At 41.8% G+C, this 22,407-nt stretch overlaps 1 protein-coding gene across 3 annotated transcripts in view; it reads left to right on the top strand.

Moving 5' to 3' along the window:
• The window catches only part of AGBL1 (AGBL carboxypeptidase 1), a 900,518-nt gene that overhangs the window by 478,857 nt on the left and 399,254 nt on the right, over positions 1–22,407 (top strand). For all 3 annotated transcript variants that reach the window (XM_043434375.1, XM_043434374.1, XM_043434376.1), the window contains one exon: positions 7,315–7,444. In XM_043434375.1, the coding sequence (XP_043290310.1) occupies positions 7,315–7,444 (130 nt within the window). The remainder of the gene's footprint in view (positions 1–7,314; positions 7,445–22,407) is intronic.

The raw sequence follows: 22,407 nt of genomic DNA, 5'->3' as shown, positions 1-22,407 counted from the left end.
TACAGTAGGTCCTAGTTGATTATCCGTTTTATATATAGTATCATGTATACATTAATCCCAAACTGCGAATTTATCCCTTTCCCCCACCTTCCCCTTTGGTAAATGTAAATTTGTTTTCTAAGTCTGTGTATGGTTTCTGTCTCATAAATAAGTTAATTTGTATCATTTTTTAGATTCCACACATAAGTGATGTCAAATATTTGTCTTTGACTTACTTCACTTAGTTTGATAATCTCTAGGTCCATCCATGCTGCTTCAAATGGCATTATTTCCTTCTTTATGGCTAAGTAATATTCCATTGCACATACATCACACACACACACACACACCACATCTTCATCCATCTGTTGATGGACATTTAGATTATTTCCATGTCTTGGCTATCATAAATAGTGCTGCTACGAACATAGGGCTGAGTGTGTCTTTTCTAATTATGGTTTGCTCCAGCTATATGCCCAGGAGCAGGTTTTTGCTGAATTATATGGTAGCTCTATTTTTAGTTATTTAAGGAACCCCAAACTGTTCTCCATAGTGTCTATACCAATTTACATTCCAATCCTTTAAAGGTGTTCACCAAATGTGTGTACAGATTCTTTGGAGCTCTTGTTACAATGAAGACACAGGGATGGGACCCAGGTTTCTACATACCCAAGAAGCTCTCACATGATGCTGCTGTGACCATACTTTGAGAAAAATGAGAGGGTTAGGTCTGGACGAGCCTAGGTTCAAGTGTCAACTCTGGGTGATTTATTTAACAAAGTTGAGATTTCCAACCTTGTCATTTCTTTGTTGTTGTTGCTATTGTTTAGTGGCCAAGTTGTGTCCAACTCTTTTGCAACCCCATGGACTGAAGCCCACCAGCCTCCTCTGTCCATGGGATTTCCCAGGCGAGCCCACTGGAGTGGGTTGCCATTTCCTTCTTCAGGGGATTTTCCTGACCCAGGGATTGAAGCTGCATCTCCTGCATTGGCAGAAAGGTTCTTTACCAGCGACAGAGAACCCCATGGTCATGTGCGGATCGGTCCATCATTTAAGGACCTCGGCTTACCTCTATCTGGGCTCTGGGGTGACCAGTCCTCTGGCACCATGTGGCTGGGTTCTTGCATATGTTGAGGGACCCTTGGGTTTGATTGCTTCTTTCTCCTTCACTCTAGACTGCTGTCTATCTGAGCTTTTTGTATGACAAAAATATTTTGAACATAACATGTCTCTCACAACCCTGGTTGTTTGAGCTGTAGAGTGATGATGGCCTTAAGAGGACACTGTGTTTTGTTTTGTTTTTCTCTTTCCTCCTTTTCCTGATCCAGGCGGTCTTTATGTGGAAAGCTCTGGGTACAGTGTCTGGCCCACAGTAGCCTGTGCTGCTCTGTCATGTTCTCGCTGCATCTATTTACCTTGATAAATATTCTCCTGCACCCACACTGTCTCCTGTTACTAAGATGTGCAGTGAATGGTGAAGCAGTTGCCAAATCTCAAACACGCCGCCTCTCTTTAGACTACAGAGCTTACTGTGCCGTATGCACTAATATTATCAAGCTTGGCATCACTCATTCAGTCTGAAGGGCCCCATTTCTCCTTTGATCAGTCACGGCTGAATGGGAGATTTTTGAATCATTTTATTGTCTGACTGCAGCTTTATAGATTCTCTTTCAGGAAGCAGCTCACTTTTCCTCTTTCTTCCTCTGCCCTCTAATTCTTTCTTTGCTTCAGGGGTCCTGGCAATTCAGGTTCTGTCTGTCAAGGCCTTTGGTTAGATCACTTATTTCCCATTCTCCGGTTAGGATAGTCCTTGTTCTTGGCAAATACATAAAACCCATATGTGTGCATGCTAAGTCACTTCAATCTTGTCTGACTCTTTGCAACCCCATGAACTGTAGCCCATCAGGCTCCTCTGTCCATGGGATGCTCCAGGTAAGAATACTGGAGTGGGGTGCCATGCCCTCCTGCAGGGGATCTTCCCAACCCAGGGATTGAACCTCTGTCTCTTATGTCTCCTGCATTGGCAGGCCAAGGTTTTCTTTTTACCACTAGCGCCACCTGGGAAGTCCATCATAAAATCCACGACCAATGTTAAAAAGTGGCTTCAAGTGACATCATTTCCCTTTAGACTTATCTGGCCTTTAAGGTATGCTTAGGTTACCATTAAGATGATGACTTTTATTCAATGAACTCTTAGAACCATCCTTTCTGATTCATTTTTTGATAATTTTGGCTGATATGTGGTTTTTTTTTTTTGGTCATAAAATGACCATATTTTCAGGATACCAAAAGCCTTTTTTTTTTTTTTTTAAAGGGAAGGAATTTGACCTACCACAAACTGCAGGTTCAATTAGAGAGATATCCTAGACATGTGCTGCAAATAACCTAAGAAGAGCAGGCTCATAGTATACGTGTAAAGTACTCAGAGAGGCTTCCCAGGTGGCACAGATTCTTTGGTGGTAAAGAATCTGCCTGCCAATGCAGGAGACTCAAGAGATACAGGCTCGATACATGAGTTGGGAAGATCCCCTGAGAAGGAAATGGCAACCCACTCCAGTGTTCTTACCTGGACAATCCCATGATCACAGGAGCCTGGCAGGTACAGTCCGTGGGATCACAGAAGAGTCAGGCACAGCTTAGTGACTAAACAGGAAAATCGCATTACAATGTCTACTGTGCAGCAAAGTGCATCAGTCACATGTGTACATGTGGACGCACGTGTGCACACACACCCCCTCCCTTTTGGATTTCCGTCCCATTCAGGTGGTGACAAAGAGCTGAGCAGAGCTCCCTGTGCTACACAGTAGTTATGTTTTATACATAGGAGTGTGCACACATCCATCCGAATCTCCCAGTTCTTCCCACCTCCCCCTTTCATCCCTTTTGGTATCCACACTTGTTCCCTGCATCTGTCTCTATTTCTGGTTTGCAAAGAAGTTGATCTATGACATTTTCATAGATTACACATATATGCATTCATATATGAAGTTTTTCTTTTTCTGACTTACTTCACTCTGTTTGACACTCTCCTAAACCAATGCTTTTGTTTTAAAAAAAATCCGGGAGGACTATTTGAGTCAAATGACTTCCTTTGTGAAAATCAAAAGGAAGTGTTTCCTACCTCCTTCTGTAAGTCTGCAGTTTTTCAGTGGGGAAAAAAAGATAGCACTGCTGACCATTTTCCTCTCTTTAGAAGCAAAGCATGACTTCAAACTCTATTTGAGAGATGACCCCTTTTCGGAAATTAGAGGTGCTGAATTTATTGCCAGCCAGTCATAGCTGTCCATCTGCTAATTTTCTCCACATAGAGGCAGCAGCTGTCATTTCAGAAATGCTACAGTAGATAATAAGATGGGGTGCATTTCATCTTCAAATGCTTAAAACAAATCCCCAGGAAGAGCCACAGCAATTCCTCCGACTGAATGAATCGCTGATGTCATTAACACAAAATGCTAAATGGATTTGGAGATTGGAAGAAAATGCATTTGCTTTAAAAGGAGCAGCACTCGAGTTAGGCGCAGTACTTGGTGTAATAATGTGAAATTGTGGAAATCTAGGAACTGCTGAAGCCATAAGGACACACAGGGATACTCTCAAAACCATAACCACACAGAGAACACTGAATACAAATACATACGGATTTCCCAAGTTCATGCCACCTAGACAGACCTAAGGAATGCATTGTTGTCTCCACCCCTGAAACACCAGCAAAAATTTCCCCCAACTAATAGGAGAAAAGACTTGCTTAAGTCTCAAATGAGTCTAGTTTCTCCCCAAATCTGCACACCTAGTCAATCTTAGAAGCCATCCTTCCCTTGGTACAATTTAATGGCCTGCTTGGTACTATTAAGTAGTCTGTTGAGCAATTTCTATTGTTATATCCTTGCATTTTTTTCCTTAGACAGCATTTTATTTTTTATTGGAAATTGCTTTACAACATTGTATTAGTTTCTGCTATACAACAAAGTGAATCATCTATACATGTACACGTGTCGCTCCCCCTGCAGCCTCCCCCACCCTCCCACCGTCCAGGTCCTCACAGAGCACTGAGCTGAGCTCCTTGTTCTTTATGGCAGCTCCCCACTAGCTTTCTGTTCAACACACGACGGTGCACACACGTCAGTCCTGCTCTCCAGATTTGCCTCTCCCTCCCCTTGCCACCGTGCCCACATATTCATTCTCTGTGTCTGTCTCTGTTCTTGCCCTGCAAACAGCCTCGCCTGTAGCATTCCTTAGATAACTCTTTTTCTCTTCAGCCTCATGGTTTCCACTCTTAAATGTGCTCAAGTCAGCTTGAATTTAAAAACTAACCACTGCCTCTTATTTGAGGTTCCCAGTCAAGATTCTTCTCCCTTCCAATCAAAGTGCATACAGGTCTCTGATGACTACTCATAAGGAAAAGTGTTAGGATTAGATAAAGAATGAATGAACATAATCCAAGTGGTGCTTTGCATCCTGAGCATTATAGTTGAAGATGAGGATGTAATACAGATAGAAATAGAGATTATGCATGTGGGTATAGATGTAGACATGGCGTGGACATAGACAGTGGTGGAGATAGAGTTACATAGTTTCTCCATGGGGATATCTAAAACAGAGACCGTTTCATTTAACCCTCAGAATAATCCTGAGAGGTAGGGTAGGAATATCTATATTCTTTTGCATATGACAATATTGACTCCCAGAAGCCCCCAGTCCCCTTATCTGGTGACAAAGCTGAGAGTTGAGACTCGATCTTTTTAACCAACACTCAGGCTTATTCTGATTGCAGCACAAAACTCCACCCCGCCCCTACATTTTGAAGAACTGTTGTCTAGAATGGTATATCTGCCATTGGCAACCTCTGGGTCTTTTCCTCGTGGACATCACTCTAGAGCTTGATCTCTGTGGAACAGAAGGAAAGCAGAGGCAGAGAGCGTTTCATGGAATTGCTGGCTACTGGTCACAGAGAAAGCGTGCATTTTTATTGCTACAAACAGAATTACTTTTAAGGGGCCTCCACTGATTTCATTACTTTTGATGTTACAAAGAAAAAAAAAAGAACTCCCCACTGTTGATGAGAATCCAGGTCAAGGCAGAATCACAGAGCAGTTAGAGAAAATTCTGAGGCTTTGGGATGTTGTGCTGGCAAGTACCTTGATTTGAGAAAAGAAATTCATTTAAACATAACAGATAGGCTTAGGAGAAAGTCTGGGACACCAGCTTCTTTCCATTGCTATTTGCTTCTTTTGAAAGATCTGCTTTGTATTTTATCTTCATCCTTGGTCGCCAGGCAGAAACCCTATTTCTAAATGTCATTGCTATTAAAAAGAGGACGGTGAGGGGTGTAAAGCAAGAAAAGAATAAAAGTCATAGAGGAAGATGCAACAAGCCTACCATTTCTCAAGTCAAAATATTTTAATGGTGAAATCAGGATAAATGATTAATCTAAAGATTTTCAGTTTGCAGTGAGCTGGAAGAGGGGCTGACAAGCAGCAGGAAACTAATATTTAACGATAATTTCAGAAACATGAGATTAAAAAGTGCTGAAAGGAGGAGGCTGAACCTTTTTCCTTCCACCTCCAAGATTTATTGAAAATAGTGTTTTTTCTTTAAACAGAAAAAGTATTTGATTCTGCATTTAAATATTAGTACATTTTTCACTCCAAAGTATTTACTAATACCAGCTCTGACAGAGTTACAATATTTGGGTCTAGATGGTAACAGAGAAACCGTTTCTGCCCCCAGGAAGCTTACAGTTGAAAAACAAAGGTGAAAGAAACAAAAATAAATGAATAAAAACCATCCAAAAAGATTCTATGAGAACTCTGAGGATGCTGTTGCAATATATTTAGTAGAGGCAGAATGTAAGGGTCTGGGGATCAGGGAAAGTTTCCCTGAAGAACTGACCCCTGAATGTTGAAGAGGTAAGGGATGAAGCTTTGGGGAGTCCTGGCAATGAGACCAGCAGGCATGATTTCTCAGGGAGAGTGGTACGCAGTTTGGTTAAGTTGAAGCACAGAAGGACACGGGCAGGACATCACTGGTGGCTCAGTGGTAAAGAATCTGCCTGCCAATCCAGGGGACATGGGTTCCATATGATTGAGCAACTAAGTCCATGCGCCACAACTGCTGAGCCCACGTGCTGCAGCTACTGAAGCCAGGGCACATAGAGCCTGGTCTCTGCAGAGAAGCCACCACAATGAGAAGCCCTCACACGGCAGTGAAGAGCAGCACCCTCTCACTGCAACTAGAAAAAGCCCGAGCAAAGCAGCGAAGACTCGGGGCAGCCAAAAATAAAGAAATAAATAAAATTATGTTTTAAAAAAGAGAAGGAAGAAGGCAGCAGGAGGTGGTATTAGGGATCGGGGTAGGGAGGATGGAAGGACTAGGTGATGGAGATGCTGCTCTTCTTCCTCTTAATCTCTGGTACCTTGATTGTCAGCCTGTTGAATAAATAACATCTCAGCAGGACTTCTGGTTGCCTCCCTAGAGAAGGGGCTGCTGTTGGTAATCGCTGGTGGACCCGGGCTTTTAAGGTTCCCTTTACCCACCACTCAGCATCTCAGCTTCCTTCCCTCTGAATTGCAGTCACTGTCCTCACTAACCAGCTGTGTCACCCTTGTAGAGAGACTTGATACTTTCAAATGTGAACATCCTCTTTTCCCAAATGAGGACAAGTATGATTTTTGAGCTCATTTCTAGAGCTAATAATCCATGATGATGTCTCTGAAAATGACACTCCAGCTCTCTGAGTAAATGTCAAGCTTTCTGTGGCATCTATATGGATAGGGTGGAGTTAACGTGTAGGAGAAAGACCCTATGCTGTTTCTCAGAGGGAAACAGACCTGGATGGAAAGCCTAACTCTTAAGTTATGTGATTTGGGGGCATTTATTTAACCATTTCTAAATGTCACTGTCTTCACTGGGGTGCAACAATATCCGCTTGGCAGAATTATTGGGCCACCTAGAAAGATCATGTGTAACACGCCCAGCATGATATATTGATCTCAACTTATTATTAATAATGATTATTTGTGGAACTGAAGAGTCTAGAGAAATTTATTGAACTTGTTCTCCTCAGAAGTCGGTAGTGGAGAAAAATATTTCCCAAACTTCATCTTCAAACTCTGGTGACCCTGAATCAAGTTAAATATGGTTTCCAGGTCTTTGGGGAGCTGTGAATAATCACGACACATTGGGATCTGCATCTTTCTGGGCATCTTCAATGGATGCCAATTGAGCAGAAGTCAGAGGGAAGTTGGGTTCATTAGTTTAATTGTCTTGTCGAGCTTTATTTTCTCAAGTTATTTTCTTCTAAATGTGTATTTATTGGCTTGTTGTTTGTTCCCGCAGCCACAGATGCTCACTGAGAGGGGAGGACTTGAACAGACAGTGGCTGTCTCCCAGTGCTCGTCTCCAGCCCACAATCTACCATGCCAAAGGACTCCTCCACTACCTGGGCAGTGTCGGCCGGAGTCCCGTGGTGAGTCGCGTCCTTCTGCTTCCATGCTCTTGGCTGGTTCCTTCCACCTTCCAGGGGCAGAATACTTTCTGTCCAGGCAGGAAAACCAGACACAAGCCCAAGACCTGTGTATGACAAGCTGTGATGGGGGCATATTCATTTCTTAAGGCTGACATAGCAAAATACCACAAACTGTATAGATTAAAAAAAAAACAAAAAAAAAAAACCCCAAAGCAGCAGCCTATGTTTCACATTTCTGGAGGCTAGAAGTCTGGAAATTAAGATGTCAGCAGCCCCTAGTGTCTCCAAAGACCCTGGGAAAGCAGCCTTCTTTGCCTCGTCCTAGCTTCTGGTGATTGCCAGCGGTCCTTAGCATCCTTGGCTTGTGGGAGCACAGCTCCGATCTCTGCCTCTGTCTTCAGAGGGCCACCTTCGCTCTCTGTGTGTCTGGGTAAAAATTTCTCTTTTCTTATCAGCATAGCAGTCACTGGGCTAATGTGTGTGTGCTCAGTCGTGTCTGACTCTTTGTGACCCCATGGACTGTAGACCACCTGGTTCCTCTGTCCATGGGATTTCCCAGGCAAGAATACTGGAGTGGGTTGCTCTTTCCTTCTCCAGGGGACCTTCCCAACCAAGAAATCGAACCTGCATCTCCTACTTTAGCTGGCAGATTCTTTACCACTGCGCCACCTGGGAAGCCCACAGTGAACCAGGGCCCACCCTAATTCAGTATGGGCTCCCCTTAACTTGGTTACATCTGCAAAGAATCTTTTTCCAAATAAGATCACATACATAGGTACTGGGAATTCGAGCTTGAGTGTATCTTTTTGGGAAACCATTTAACTGATAACAAGATCAAACCAGGAGTTCAATATTCATTGCTGAAAACTGGGCAAAAAATTGCATTTCATCCCATTTCCTGGGTCTTTATTATTTTTTTTCAGTTATTCATCAAAGAAGAAAATGTATATGTCTATTAAACAGTAAAAAATTCTTTAGGTGTTCAGATTCATATTCAACTGCTGCTGCTGCTGCTAAGTTGCTTCAGTCGTGTCCGACTCTGCGTGACCCCATAGATGGCAGCCCACCAGGCTCCCCCGTCCCTGGGATTCTCCAGGCAAGAACACTGGAGTGGGTTGCCATTTCCCTCTCCCATATTCAACTACTGCTTATTAAGTTCCAAAGATGATTCTGTCTCTGTTCTAGGCACTTTCACGCGTAGGCTTTTCTCTCGAGCCTAAAGTAAATGTGCAATTGATGAAAAACAACATTCAGAAGCTTAGGCTTAAGATAAGATAGGAGGTAGTACTAGCCACATAACTGTATGAAAGTAATCATTTATGGACTACAAACTATGAACATATCTATCTGCAAAAGTGAAGAGGCCATATGTACAGATTTAGAGTGCTTACCTCACTGAAGGAGCTTAAACTAATTTGCAGAAGCTCACACATGGACCAATTCAAACAATCATCTCCACCATTAACCACTTTTTGACCATATACTATATGATTAAAACGGTGGCACATTCAGTGACTATCCAGTGAAACAATGGATGAATATCTAATTTAGAAGCTTACTTGAACCTCAAAAATATTAAGAGGTCAAATGATTTCCTTGGGATCACCAGGAAGCAGAGTTGATCTGGCTTTCCACCCTGCAACCCCTCCTCTCTTCATCACTTATTCTTTGAGGGGATGTGTTAAGTCCAGGTGTCTGCTCCCAGGGCAGTTGTGTGGACAATGCTTAATTCTCCATCTATGACGTGTGATCACAGGTAGGGTGTTGCCAGACAAGGACGCTCCCCTGAGCCACGAGGGGTTTTATCAAGGGTCATTATATACTGGCTGCACTGGGTCTTTGTTGCTGCTACGCAGGCTTTCTCTAGTTTTGTCAAGTGAGGGCTACTCTATAATTTCAGTGTCCGGGCTGCTCACTGCGGTGGCTTCCTCTTGTTGCAGAGCACAGGCTCTAGGTGCACGCGTTTCAGTAGTTGTGGCACATGAGCTTAATTACTCTGAGACATACTGGGTTCTTCCCGGACAAGGGATCGAACCCTTATCCCCCGCATTGGCAGGTGGATTCTCAACCACTGAGCCACCAGGGAAGTCCTCAGAAGTCATTTTGTAGCCCTCGTGTCCACATGGCTGATCTTAGTTAGTCGTCAGGCTCTTCAGGGGTCAAGCTGACACTTTGTGGCCCAAGAACCCCACCGTATATCACATGGCATCAACCTTCTAATATGGCCCAATGTCCCAGGTAAAGAAAGACACTGTTATCTATCAGGATATTCCATGGATGTCAACGTGAGCTCCAAGGAGCCAGTCCAGGGTCAGACCTTTCTTTGGAGAATATAAGATATACATACTTCAGGCTTGTTGAGTCAATGCTTTATTGCAAAAGGACAAAGCACATCCTTTTCCCTTAAGAACACTAGTTCTACACTGGTCAAAATGTGCCATTCCATGGGGAATGCTAACTCACATTCCCCATCCAAGGAGACCCTGTAATCTGCTGTCTACCCTCTAGAAGTAACTTCATGGCCTGCATATGTGTGCTCAGTCATGTCCAACTCTTTGCCCCATGAGCTGTAGCTGGCCAGGCACCTCTGCCCATGGAATTTTCCAGGGAAGAATTCTTGAGTGGGTTGCCATTTCCTACTCCAGGGGATCCACCCAACCCAGGGACTGAACCTCTATCTCTTGCATTGACAGCAGATTCTTTACCACTAGCACCACTTGGAAAGTCCCTACCCGGGGCCTCATGCATAGCAGAGCACCGATCTTGAAGTCAAGATCTTGAAAAGTATGTTTCTCTAAGTAGGAAGCCCCAGCCTCTGGGAAGAGAGAGAGAGACTTACAGAAAAAGAGGTTCCGCCCTGATACACGTTTTAAGCATACACACATTCCACCCGTAACAAACAGGATTCCTCTCTGCTCTGACAACCTCTAATTGAAGAGCAGAACATTTATTTTAAAGCGTGGTAGGTGAAAGCCTTGCTTAAAAATTTAAATAAACATTAATTAACTGTAAACATCACAGTCACAGATTCGTCTCCTGCTGGGACCATCTGAGAGGTGGGTGAGAAACAGCTGAGCCCTACATGCTGTTCGTAGCCTTACAAAGCTCTCCTTTAGGCCCAGCATCACCTTTCAGTTACCTGTGTGGCTATATTTAACCAGCCTTCTGCTGACAGCAGAAGCACTGTCACTCACTCAGTTCTCAGGCCTGTCCTGTACCTGGAAGCCTTCCACTGAGTCGAGATTGTCTCTTGCACTACATGGTCGTAGATTAACAGTAACTCCACACAAACACTGACTCTTATGGAAGTATTTCTCAAAGCACTAGGAAGCCCATTTCTGGTGGTTAGGAGCTTCTACCTGCTCTAGATGGTACTTAGAGACATATTGGAAGGAAGAATAATATAAACTCCTGGGATTAATGAGAATTTAGGAGAAGGGGAGAAAGCAATGTCATGATACTTCTGGAGCTTGCTAAAGACCGGACAGTTCATTCAATTTATAAGCAATACAGCCCTCTTCATATATTGTTTCATCCATTCACCGATTCATCCATCTACCCTTCCATCCATTCATTCATCCATCTATCCATCCATCCATCCATCCATCCAGGCAGTCATCCATTTACACACATTTACATCATGTGTGTAATAATTGTGCCAGGTGCCAGAAGGTATCTTTTCTTTAAGGAGTTGTATAATTTCTTTGGTAGAAAGTGGAGTCAAGTCTGTGAAGAAACCCATGTAGTAAAAAATGAAACAATTTTTCAGTAAAAACTGAAACTAAGGTTCCTGTGAGTTGTAAGAACACAAATGAGGGCTTGAGTAACTTTCCCTTAAGGTTATGGAAATGCTTCAGACTGAAGATGCCATTTGAGTTGTACTTGAAAGATGAGTAAAGGTTTTTCTTGCACTAACAATAAACTAGTAGAGAAATATCCTTTCTTTAGAGGTCTACAGGCCTGATTATGGACTCTTATCTTCTTCCTTGTGAAACTGAAGACTTGGTGGTGTTTGAAGGTCACCAGACGGAGCAAATGAAAGAAAGTTTTTATTAACTAATGGCATAGCTCTCACATCACACTGATCTTATGTTCCCTTTCCTATCGTCCTGAACTTCCATTTTATGTCTCTCTTGTTTGTTAGAAGATAAGGAAATATGCTGCAGATGTTGGATCCAAAAGCCCAGAAACACACAATATTGGCATATTCATACACTGGAATACAATTCAACAGTAAAAACTTAAAGACAATAGCAATCAACTACAGATATACTCAACAACACAGACCAATTTCAGGAACATGTTTAGTGAAATAAATTAGACATTAAGAAGTACATATTCTATGCTTCTATTTATACAAAGTTTAAGATGAGTAGACCAGAACAGTGGTTTCCTCTAGAAGGGGATTAAATAAGAGGAGCCAGGAGGGAACTTTCTAGGTTAGTGGAAATCATTCTATATTTTGAATGAAGAGTCACTTACAACAAAACTCATCGACTCAAAACTCTTTCAAGTTCTGTGCTTGTACATACTTCCATTTCCATTTATTTTAGAATTAACAAAATCAAAGCAAAGTCACAGAGCTTTGAAATGTAGCTAGGAGATAAAGGAGGATGTTCAAAGTAAAATTGACCAGCACAAAGAAAGGCGTGCGAGTCAATCTAGGGAAGGTTATCTTTGCCAGAACAGAGTAGAGAGGCTGAGAAGGTTTATTAGAAATCAGAAGGCTCCAATCAGAGAAAAGGTATGTAAGTGGAGAAGCCCAGAAGAGCAGACAGCCTTAACAATCAACTAATAGGGGGCATTGAAGTGTTCATCTTCCAGGAGTTCCACACAGGGGTCAGGAGATATGCTGCCCTGGGGCAGTAGGACACGGCTTGGGGGAGAGGAGGAAAGCTCTTAGGCTCCAGTAAGCTCCGAAGAGCTGTGTTGTAGCTGCCTGGTCTCTGTCCTGCTGCAGAGCATCTGGGTTTCAGAATTAGGGGAGGTATCAGTCTCCATCCCCTTGGCTCTTGCTGTGTACGTGCATGCATGCTCAGTCATGTCTGACTCTTTGCCATCGCATGGGCTGTAGCCCGCCATGCTCCTCTGTCCATGGGACTTCCCAGACAAGAATTTGAATGCGTGTTGGTAAAGAGATTGCAGTGCTCCATGAGAAGCTCATTGATTTCCATTTACCTCTCACGCAAAATAGGCTGCCTTCTGCCAGGGGACAGGGAGGGCGTATTTGGGGTTTATCCTTCTCTGGGGCCCAATGAAACAGAACTTTCAGCTACTAACATTATTTTGCTGATCTTATTCTGTCCCTCTGGCATATGTCTTTAGTTCATCAGCTTCTTTTTAAAAAAGGCATGGAAGTAGAGGACAAGAAGAAATGGCATGTCCCTTCCGAAATCCTTGTCTCCAAGGACCTAAGGATACACTGTACACACAATTTATTTTATCTCCACTTTATTCTTCAGAAGTAGCAGAGGAACACATGTTACTGTTACTTATTTTCTTTGATTCAGGCTAAGGTACTGAGTCTAGAATTCTCCTGTTTTTGTATTTGAGGATAGAGTAGGGGGAAAAAATCCCCATATCAAAAAGGAAACAAGCAATGGAAAACATGGAGGTCCTGGGTTAAAAAAAAATCATAATAATAATTTGATTCCATGTTTTTTTATTTAAAATTGTTCCCGTGCTACCAGAATAAAGATTAAGTAATGAGTGGCTATGTGCAAGTCATTTAACCTCCTTTAACCTTAGCACAATACTAAGTTGAACCTCATTTGTAAATTTGAATGATAGCCTCCTTTCAGGAATTTTATACTGATAAAACATGTATGTCATGAACCTTAACAGTGTGACTGGCACATATCAAATGTTTAAATAAACAGCAGAGATTAAAATCATTATTAGTTCCCAGAACGGTGCTACATCCAAAACAAAGCCACATTTTAGACTGCATGATTTTGCATTAATGTACATGGGCTTTGTCAACGTAATTGAGCTATTTTAGAAATAAGGACATTATTATACATAATACTGGAATGGCAGAAAACTTCCAGAAGCACTTTATAATATTTAATAAAGAGCCCCACTGTGCGAAATCTCATAACCCATTAGTTACTGATGCCTTCTGCTGAGTTAAATGGGAAAATTTTCATCCCAAGTTAGCCATTGGAGGTGGACAAAGCTAATGTGTAAGTAAGGCTGCTTTTCTAAGACCATGTTGGAACCTTGACCCGTAACAGCACAATTTAAGTGAAAATCTCTCACTCTAGGAAAGAGAAAAGAACATCAGATCCTCTTTCAGCTATGTGTGTATATTTGCTCAATCCTATCCAACACTTTTTGATCTCATGGACTGTAGCCCACCAGGCTTCTTTCTCTGTCCCTGGAGTTCTCCAGACAAGAATACTAGAGTGGGCTGCCATTTCCTCTTCCAGGGGATCTTTCCAACCCAGAGATCAAACCTGCGTCTCTTGCATCTCTTTCATTGGCAGGTGGGTTCTTTACCAGCTGAGTCACTGGGGAAGCCAACCCTCACCCCCACCCCACCTCTTTTAGGTGTTGATAGGAATAAATTCTGCACATGCCCCCTGTGGTTAGCCTCAGCCATGAATGGTGTTGCTGACAACTCAGATGAAACCCTTGCTAAGAAGAGATCATGCCTGTCAGTAAAAGGACTGGGAAATCTGGTCTTGCAAATAGGTTTCTTGGGTAACTGAGCATGCCACTAATAGCATTTCTCTCCTAGAGAGGTTTCCTCCACTCAAGAACTTGGGCTGAATGTAGTCTGCAAAATATTGTACTCGGACTGGAATCTCCAGGGCTATAGTGAGACTTGTTTGGTTTAATTGGAAGCATCGTGGTTTTGGATTTCCATCACATTCCCCAGCATTAGCCTCCTTTGAGCTTCAGCCTCACCTTCATTTTCTTGTGGCAAGGGTATAAATTATGTGGAGGTCTTGCTGCCAGGAAGCAGGAACAAGACCCAGATGTCAGGGATGGAAAACACAGCAGCTTAAAGCTGGCAGACGGAGCAGTAAACAATCAGGAACAGCGGAGCCATGGGAGTGGGGGAATGGCCAGGAGAGATGGGTTTGAGATGAGGGGGAGTGACCTCTGGAACAAGGTGCCCAATTAGCTTATAGAGGACCCAGGGTGGGACCAAGGAATGGAGGGGAAAGATGATGAAGGTGTGTGAGCAGCATAGTAATGGGGCCCTCAACAGCCTCTTTGCTGAGCAAGAAATGATGGAACACACGTTTGCATGAATTAAATTAACCTTGCAATTTAGCTCAGACAGGAATTCATTGGAAAAGATACTAGGGAGACGCATGGGAGTCTGATTTCAAAATCGTAATCCAATCCACAGTATACACTTTGCTGATGAAGGAAGTGAGGCACAAGGGAATCAGTTTAGCTCAGGGTGAACAAGTGTAAAACTAACCACTCTGGCTCAAAGAAAACAAAACTTAACTAAACCAGAGCTTCAGATCCACATCTCTACCAAGTTCCTTGCCTTGGGGAAAAGCACATCATATTGCCTATTTACGTAATCTGAAAATTTAGGTATCATTCTTAACCTCTTCCTCACTGAGCCTGTGAATCCATTTAGTCTCTAATTCCTATAGATTTTACTTTCTTACTCTCTCACCAAACATCTTTTCTATCCATATTTACATTTGCTCCCTTAGAGTAAGTGTTTGCCATCTCTTGTGGCTTGTCTCAAGCCCTGCAATTCATTCTTTCTTGTTTTTTTTGTTTGTTGTTTTGAAATGGGTGATTTATAAAGTCTGTATTGAGTTTGTTACAATAGTGCTTCTTCTTTTTTTCATTTTTTAAAAAATGTTTTGGTTTCCTGGCCCTCAGGCATGTGGGATCCTAGCTCCCCAACCAGGGATCAAACTCACACACCCTGCATCAGAAGCTTAAATCTTAACCACTGGGCCACCAGGGAAAGTCACTTTGCTCAGTTGCATCCAATCCTTTGTGACCCCATGAAACTGTAGTCTGCCAGGCTCCTCTGTCCATGGAATTCTCCAGGCAAGAGTACTGGAGAGAGTAGCCATTCCCTTCTCCAGGGGATCTTCCTGGCTCAGGGATTGAACCTGGGTCTTCTGCATTGCAGGCAGGTTCTTTACCATCTGAGCCACCAGGGAAGACCCTGCCAGGGAAGTCCTTTTGCAGTTCCTTTTTACTCCAGTTCTGGTGACCTGAGCGCATGCCTCCTCTTTACCACGATACTTTGATGGCTCCTCCCCCACCTTTGGGAAAATGTCCAAACGTCCTGCAATGACAAGCATGCACATCAGGGCTCTGATCACTGCCCACCTCTGCCTGTCCCTAGGATCCACTCTCTTTCACTCTGTAGTTGTATTCTGAGTGATTACAGTTCCTCATGTGCACAGTCATTTCTCATTTTTCCATTTGCTTGGACAACTCTCATTCAATGGAGCTCATCTTAGGTATCATCCCCTAAAGAATCCCAGGACCACCACATCATACACTTCAGGGATATCATTCCTTAGAGTACATGGTGGATGACGTCCCAGGAGTTGTGCAGCTTGTCCTCATTTGGGTTCCCAAAGAAACTGTGTATCTTTCTCCTCTGACAGTAATATGATCACCTATTGTGGTGCTGGAGAAGACTCTTGTGAGTCCCTTGGACTGCAAGGAGATCATATCAGTTATTTCTACAGAAATCAACCCTGAATATTCACTGGAAGAACTGATGCTAAAGCTGAAGCTCCAGTACTTTGGACACCTGATGCAAAGAGCCAACTCATTGGAAAATACCCTGATGCTGGGAAAGATTGATGGCAGGAGGAGAAGGGGGCGACGGATGGTTGGATGGTATAATTGACTCAATGAACATGAATTTGAGCGAACTCCAGGAGACAGTGAAGGAGAGAGAAGCCTGGCATGCTGCAGTCCCTGGAGTCGCAAAGAGTAGGATATGACTTAGCAACTTCACAGCAACATTCACTTGTGGGATCATCCCAGCAAAAGAGCTCCTGGAAAAGGCAATATCGACCTAAAAAGTGTTTTAAAACATGAAGTCTGGATAAGAGCAAACCCGGGTTCAATTACTTGCTCACCTACTTAATAGTCGTGCAAACTTGAGCAAGCCTAGGGAAGTTACTTTTTTTTTTTTTCCTGCAATTAGGTTTTCAGCTGCAAAATAGGGGATAATTATAGCACCTACTTCATCATGAGATAATCTATATTAAATGTTTAGCACAGTATCTGAATCATTGTAAGTCTTCAATAAATTAACTACTGTTGTTCTTGTCATTGTTATTGAGTGCAGTATTGCCTTATATTAAAATTTTAATTTCTCCTGCCACAGTGCAGGCACCCAGCAAATATTTGTTGAATCAATTGATGAATAAGCAAGATAGGGCCATTTATTAATACATGGATATTAGAGTGTCATGACTGGGCACATTTCCCACTTACCTATTACAGAGTTTTACTGGCAGGAAGTAGACAAGTATTAAGTCATCCAATCGGAAAGAAAAAAGCTTCCTTAAGGGAAATAACTTTATAATTTGTCTTGTAATTGCCCCCTGCAAAGGTAGAGCAACACATGTTTCCTATAACTAACATGCCTTTATTTTTAGGGATGTCATTTGAGCAATAAGTAGATCAATGTCTCCATCTCCTTTATTTTCAATCTTGAGGGGCCACTAGAACTCCTAGGGCTGAGCGGAGCGGATTCCAACAGGTGAAGGAGTCTATAATTTATCATTTATGTCAGCTTTCAGAATCTGAAGGATCAGAAAAAAATAAAATTCCTTTTTCCAGTTGAGTTCGGCAGCTAAGGAGCACCTGTCACCACGGAGGCATAGCTTCTGGCTCAATTGAGAAATCTGTTGCTAAGACACAGTCTTAATTTGTTTGCACACTTTTCATGAGAATGGTGGGTGTTTATTCACAGGGAGAAACTGAGGCGTGAGAGATAAAACTTGGTGGGAAATTCATGATGGCAAAGGATTAAACCCTGAACGATTATTTGATCAGTTCCTTCAGAGGCTTTCAAAGCATAGTCCCAGGTCCAGTGGCATTAGCAACACCTGGGGTTGTTAGATGTGCACATTCCTGGGCTCACCCAGACTTGCTTTAGTAGCCATGCTGCTGGGGAGTGGATCACCATCTGTGATGCAACCAGTCCTCCAGGCTATTCTGTTGCTTCATGGCATGTCAGACCCTCTGCTCTAGACTCGAGACCCACACAGTGGGTCTAAATCCTGGCTGCACATTTAGAAAAACCTGGAAAACTTTTAACAATCCCATCACCCTGGTGTCACTGCAGACCAATTAAATCAAAATCTCTGGAGGTGGGCTCCAGGCATTGGTATTTTTACAATCTCCTTAGGAGATTCCAGTGCACAGACAGGATGGAGAAGCACTGGCCTAGGGGATAAATATATTTATATATATATATATTTTTTTAATTTATTTTTTTATTTTTGGCAAACAATGGAAACCTGCTTAAATAAACCAAGGTGGCAATTTTGAACAAGTCAAATAAAGTCTAACCAGAGCTGGAAAACACCCAAACCCTAGACACTTCTTCTGTCAATCTCTCATTTTCTCCTTCTGTGGGCACATTTTCTGGTTTCTGCTTTTCTCTGCACATTTGCCTAATTATCTCAGCCTTTACAACCCAACTTATTCTGCTCATTCACTGTTTCTCTGCTGCTTTTTCATTATTTTTGTCTTGTCATTGGATCAACTCCCTCCTCACAACTACATATGGAACACCCACAGCTCAATGATATCTAGAAGCTGGAGAGATTTTATTTTCTCCTAAGATTTTAACTTGAAACTATGAGTTAAGGATTCCTCCCTCCCACAATAATAAAATTCCCTTTTTTTTTCTTTTGAAGGGAAAAAAATACCTAAAATACTTTTCTGCTAACAGGAAATTCACAATGCAATTAAAAAATTTCCCCCAATAAAAGAGTAGCCTTTTGAAGAAAAAGTAAAAGTTAAAGTGTTAGTCTCTCAGTTGAGTCCGAGTCTTTTTGACTTCATGGATTGTAGCTTGCCAGGCTCCTCTGTCCATGCAGTTCTCCAGGCAAGAATACTGGGGTGGGTAGCCATTCCCTCCTCCAGGGGAATCTTCCCCACCCAGGGATCAAATCCAGATCTCATGCACTGCAGGCGGATTCTTCACCATCTGAGCTACCAGGGAAGCGCAGTAGCTTTCTCTTATTTACAATTGAGAGAGAAGGGGAGAAGAGAAAGAAGGTAAATTTATGGAGAATTGCTTCAGGTCCTGTAGTTCTTAAAATTCTCACCTCACAGATGACTCCAAACACCTTGACTCCAGATATCAGTCCTGACAACTCTACCATCAACTACCACACCTTATCAGTTCTGACCTACTCTTCAAGAATTAGTTTTCATCTTCCCCCATTATGACCGAGCAGACCATCTACCTATTTGCTCTTTTTTATCTTTCTCACATATGCATGTTTATTTATGACTCCATGCATGCACCCTGCAAGTTCCAGGTCATTCCTGGTGTCAAAAGCTTCTTGTTTGATCAGTAAACTAAAGGACTTGATCATATACCAGAAAACAGGCTCAGTCATCATCCCATCTAACTTCTCAACCAACAACATTGTTGATAGGAATTTATCTGGCCTTTGCTAAAATATTTCCAGAGCACAGAAGTTTTTAAAAGTATGACATCGCACTGCAGGACATCTATAACCATTGAAAGTTATTTCTTGCTGATAATAAATATTCAACAACTGAAATCTACTTCCAGGATACATATTCTCCTTCTTTTTGCCTTCCTCTGCCATTTGAAATGATAGCAAGTATATTTATTCATGCTTCAAGTGGGAGAATTTATAAATTTGGAGGGCTGTTTAAGACCCTACTGAGTTCTTATTCCCCCTAAGGTAAGCATCTCCAGTATTGTTAGTTGATCTGTGTTTATGTGTGCATGAATCCTAAGTCCCTTCAGTCATAACCCCAGGCTCCTCTGTCCATGGAATTCTCCAGGCAAGAATACTGGAGTGGGTTGCCATGCCCTCCTCCAGGGGATCTTCCTTACCCAGGAACTGAAACCCAAGTCTCTTATGTCTCATGCATTGGCAGGTGGGTTCTTTACCCCTAGGACCACCTGGGAAGCCTGATCTGTGTTTATAAACATTCCCATTTCCCTGACTTTCTGATGTCAGTTTACTGAGGCATCCTAGCTTGTTTTAAAATGCCACACTCAGAAGTGAAAAACACTGTATGAGATATAAATTGACCAGCGTGAGGTACATCAGACTGATTGCTCTTCTAATGTATGACCACTTTAACTTCTCCAGAAGCAATTTATGATTAATTTTGACATCCATGGCTACTGATTCATTTTGAGTAAACTGTCATTTAAAACCTCCAAATCTCTCATTCAAAACCTACTGCTAAGCTGAATGTCTCTTTCCTTTTGCCAATGTTTGCATCTAATTGTAGGAGCTGCATTTATTCTACTTTGAGTGTTTCATTTTCCACAAGTTCTTTTCTTTTTGCCACTTATAATTTCTGCTCTTACTTGTTTACTGTGCTCTCATTCATTCAAGGTCATTATTACTCTCTCCTGCATATGTGTGGTAGCTGCAGTTGGGTCCAACTCTTTGTGGCCCTATGGACTGTAGCCCACCAGGATCCTCTGTCCATGGGATTCTCCAGGCAAGAATACTGGAGTGGGTTGCCACGCTCTCCTCCAGGGCATCTTCCTGACCCAGGGATCGAACCCATGTCTCTTACATCTCCTTCATTTGCAGGTGGGTTCTTTACCACTAGCGCCAATGAAGAAGCCCATTCTTCCCTCAGTTATCCTCAATTCTTTTTTTTTTTTTTTAATTAGTTGGAGGCTAATTACTTTACAATATTGTAGTGGCTTTTGTCATACACTGACATGAATCAGCCATGGATTTACAAGTATTCCCCATCCCGATCCCCCCTCCCACCTCCCTCTCCACCCGATTCCTCTGGATGCATGAGACAAGGGCTCGGGCCTGGTGCACTGGGAAGACCCAGAGTTATCCTCAATTCTGTATCATTAGCAAATTGGACAAGCACCTTCAGTTACTTACCCTGTATGCTTAACTTATTACATAAAGACTACATTTCTAGAAACTAAGGAACAAATGTGAGGAAATACCTCAACGAAATTCTGGGACTTCTGTCTCTTTGAAACACAGAAGTGTGTATGCATCCCATTTTAATGTTAAGTACACAGAATACACCTCTACAGCTTGATAAATTCTCACACAATGAACATACCATGTAACTGTCAAGGAAACCAAGACACAGAACACCACACACAACCCAGACCCCAGGCCATAATGTAATGTCCTCCTACCCTCAAGCATAGACATTATTCTAACTTCTTTCAGTGCAATACCTTTGGCTGTTTTTGAATGTCCTATAAAGGAAATCATATGGCTGTGCTCTTTCACATCTAGCTTGTTCTTGCGCTCTCAATCCTGGATGGTATTTTGTTGAACAACTATAGCACAATTTATGAACCAGTTCTGCTGCTTACAGATTTTGGCAACGAAAAATAGTGCTGCTGTGTATGGGTTGGCCAAAATTTTTGTTTAGGTTTTTTCATTAAGATGGTACAGAAAAACCCAACTGAACTTTTTGTTCAACCCGATATATTCTTGCTGTCTTCTCGTGCCCAATGCATGCATTTCTGTTGAGCAGGTTCTAGAATACGTGTATATTCAGCTTTAGAAGACATTCCCAAATTGTTTTCAGTCATCGTGGTATGTCACATGGTCCCACAGGCTGGGTTCCAGAGTTCCACTTCTGCTGTTTTCTTTTCATGATGTTAGGAGTCCTAATAACACATTAGATGCAGTCACATCTCACTGTGGTTTTATATTTCCTTGATATTGATTGAGGTTGAGTACATTTTCATTTGCTTAACAGCTATTTGGAACCTCTTTTTTTGTCCATTTAAAACTTGAGTTGTTTGTTTTTTTCTTGTTGATATGTGTATACATTCTCGATGGATCATTTGTTGGATGTATATACTGCACATATATTATTTCACTCTTTGGTTTGCCTTTTCACATTTCTCCCGGTGCTTTTGCTTCAAAAGAAATTCTCAGTGAAATGTATCTAGTTTTTTAATGTTTTTATTTATTTTTAGTTCTTATTTTCATCCTCATTAAGAACTCTTTCCCAACTCCAGGGTCATACATAGTAACCTATGTTACCTTCAAGTGACTTTATTATTTTATCTTCCATGTTAGGATCTATAATTTATGTGGATGCTTTTTTAACATATTATGAGGATAAATATTTACTTCTATTTTTCTATATATTTTACATTGGAATTCAAGCCTCCTAAAACCATCCTTTCCCACTGTACCAGTGTGTGAACTCTGTCATGGATCAAGTGACTGTGAGATTCTCCTTGTAATATCTACTTTTCTCTATTGATCAATTTATGTATTGTTTTGCCAATAATAATGTCTGTTATGAGTTTCATGCTTTTCTGCTATTTTAAATACTGTTTTCCAAGGTTTTTTGTGATTCACACAGTCAAAGGTTTTAGTGTAGTTAATGAAATAGAAGTTAAATGATTTTCTGGAATTCCCTTACTAAATTTATGATCCAGCAAATGTTGACAATTTGGTCATTTCATATTTCATGGCATATAAAATACTGTTTTGAACTTTAGACTTTTTTGGTACATTTATAGTATTTATACATACACTTGATTTTTATATGTTGACATTCTTACCTGCAATTGTGCAATAATTTGTATGTATAGATTCTCTATATTCTGCATTTAGCAGTCTTTATATAGGGAGATAAAAGACAATTCTATTTACTTTTAAAATCTTATACTGTTTTTTTTCTCTCATGTTTACTTTTCTTTTTATTCAATTATACCATCAATTACAATTGAATCTTAGTGCCAGATCTTTTCCTGAATTCAGGGATCA

This window comes from Cervus canadensis, chromosome 17 (genome assembly GCF_019320065.1).
Source record: "Cervus canadensis isolate Bull #8, Minnesota chromosome 17, ASM1932006v1, whole genome shotgun sequence".
Lineage (NCBI taxonomy): Eukaryota > Metazoa > Chordata > Mammalia > Artiodactyla > Cervidae > Cervus > Cervus canadensis.
Note: the sequence above shows the minus strand (reverse complement) of the source record. Positions and strands in the feature narration are given on the sequence as shown.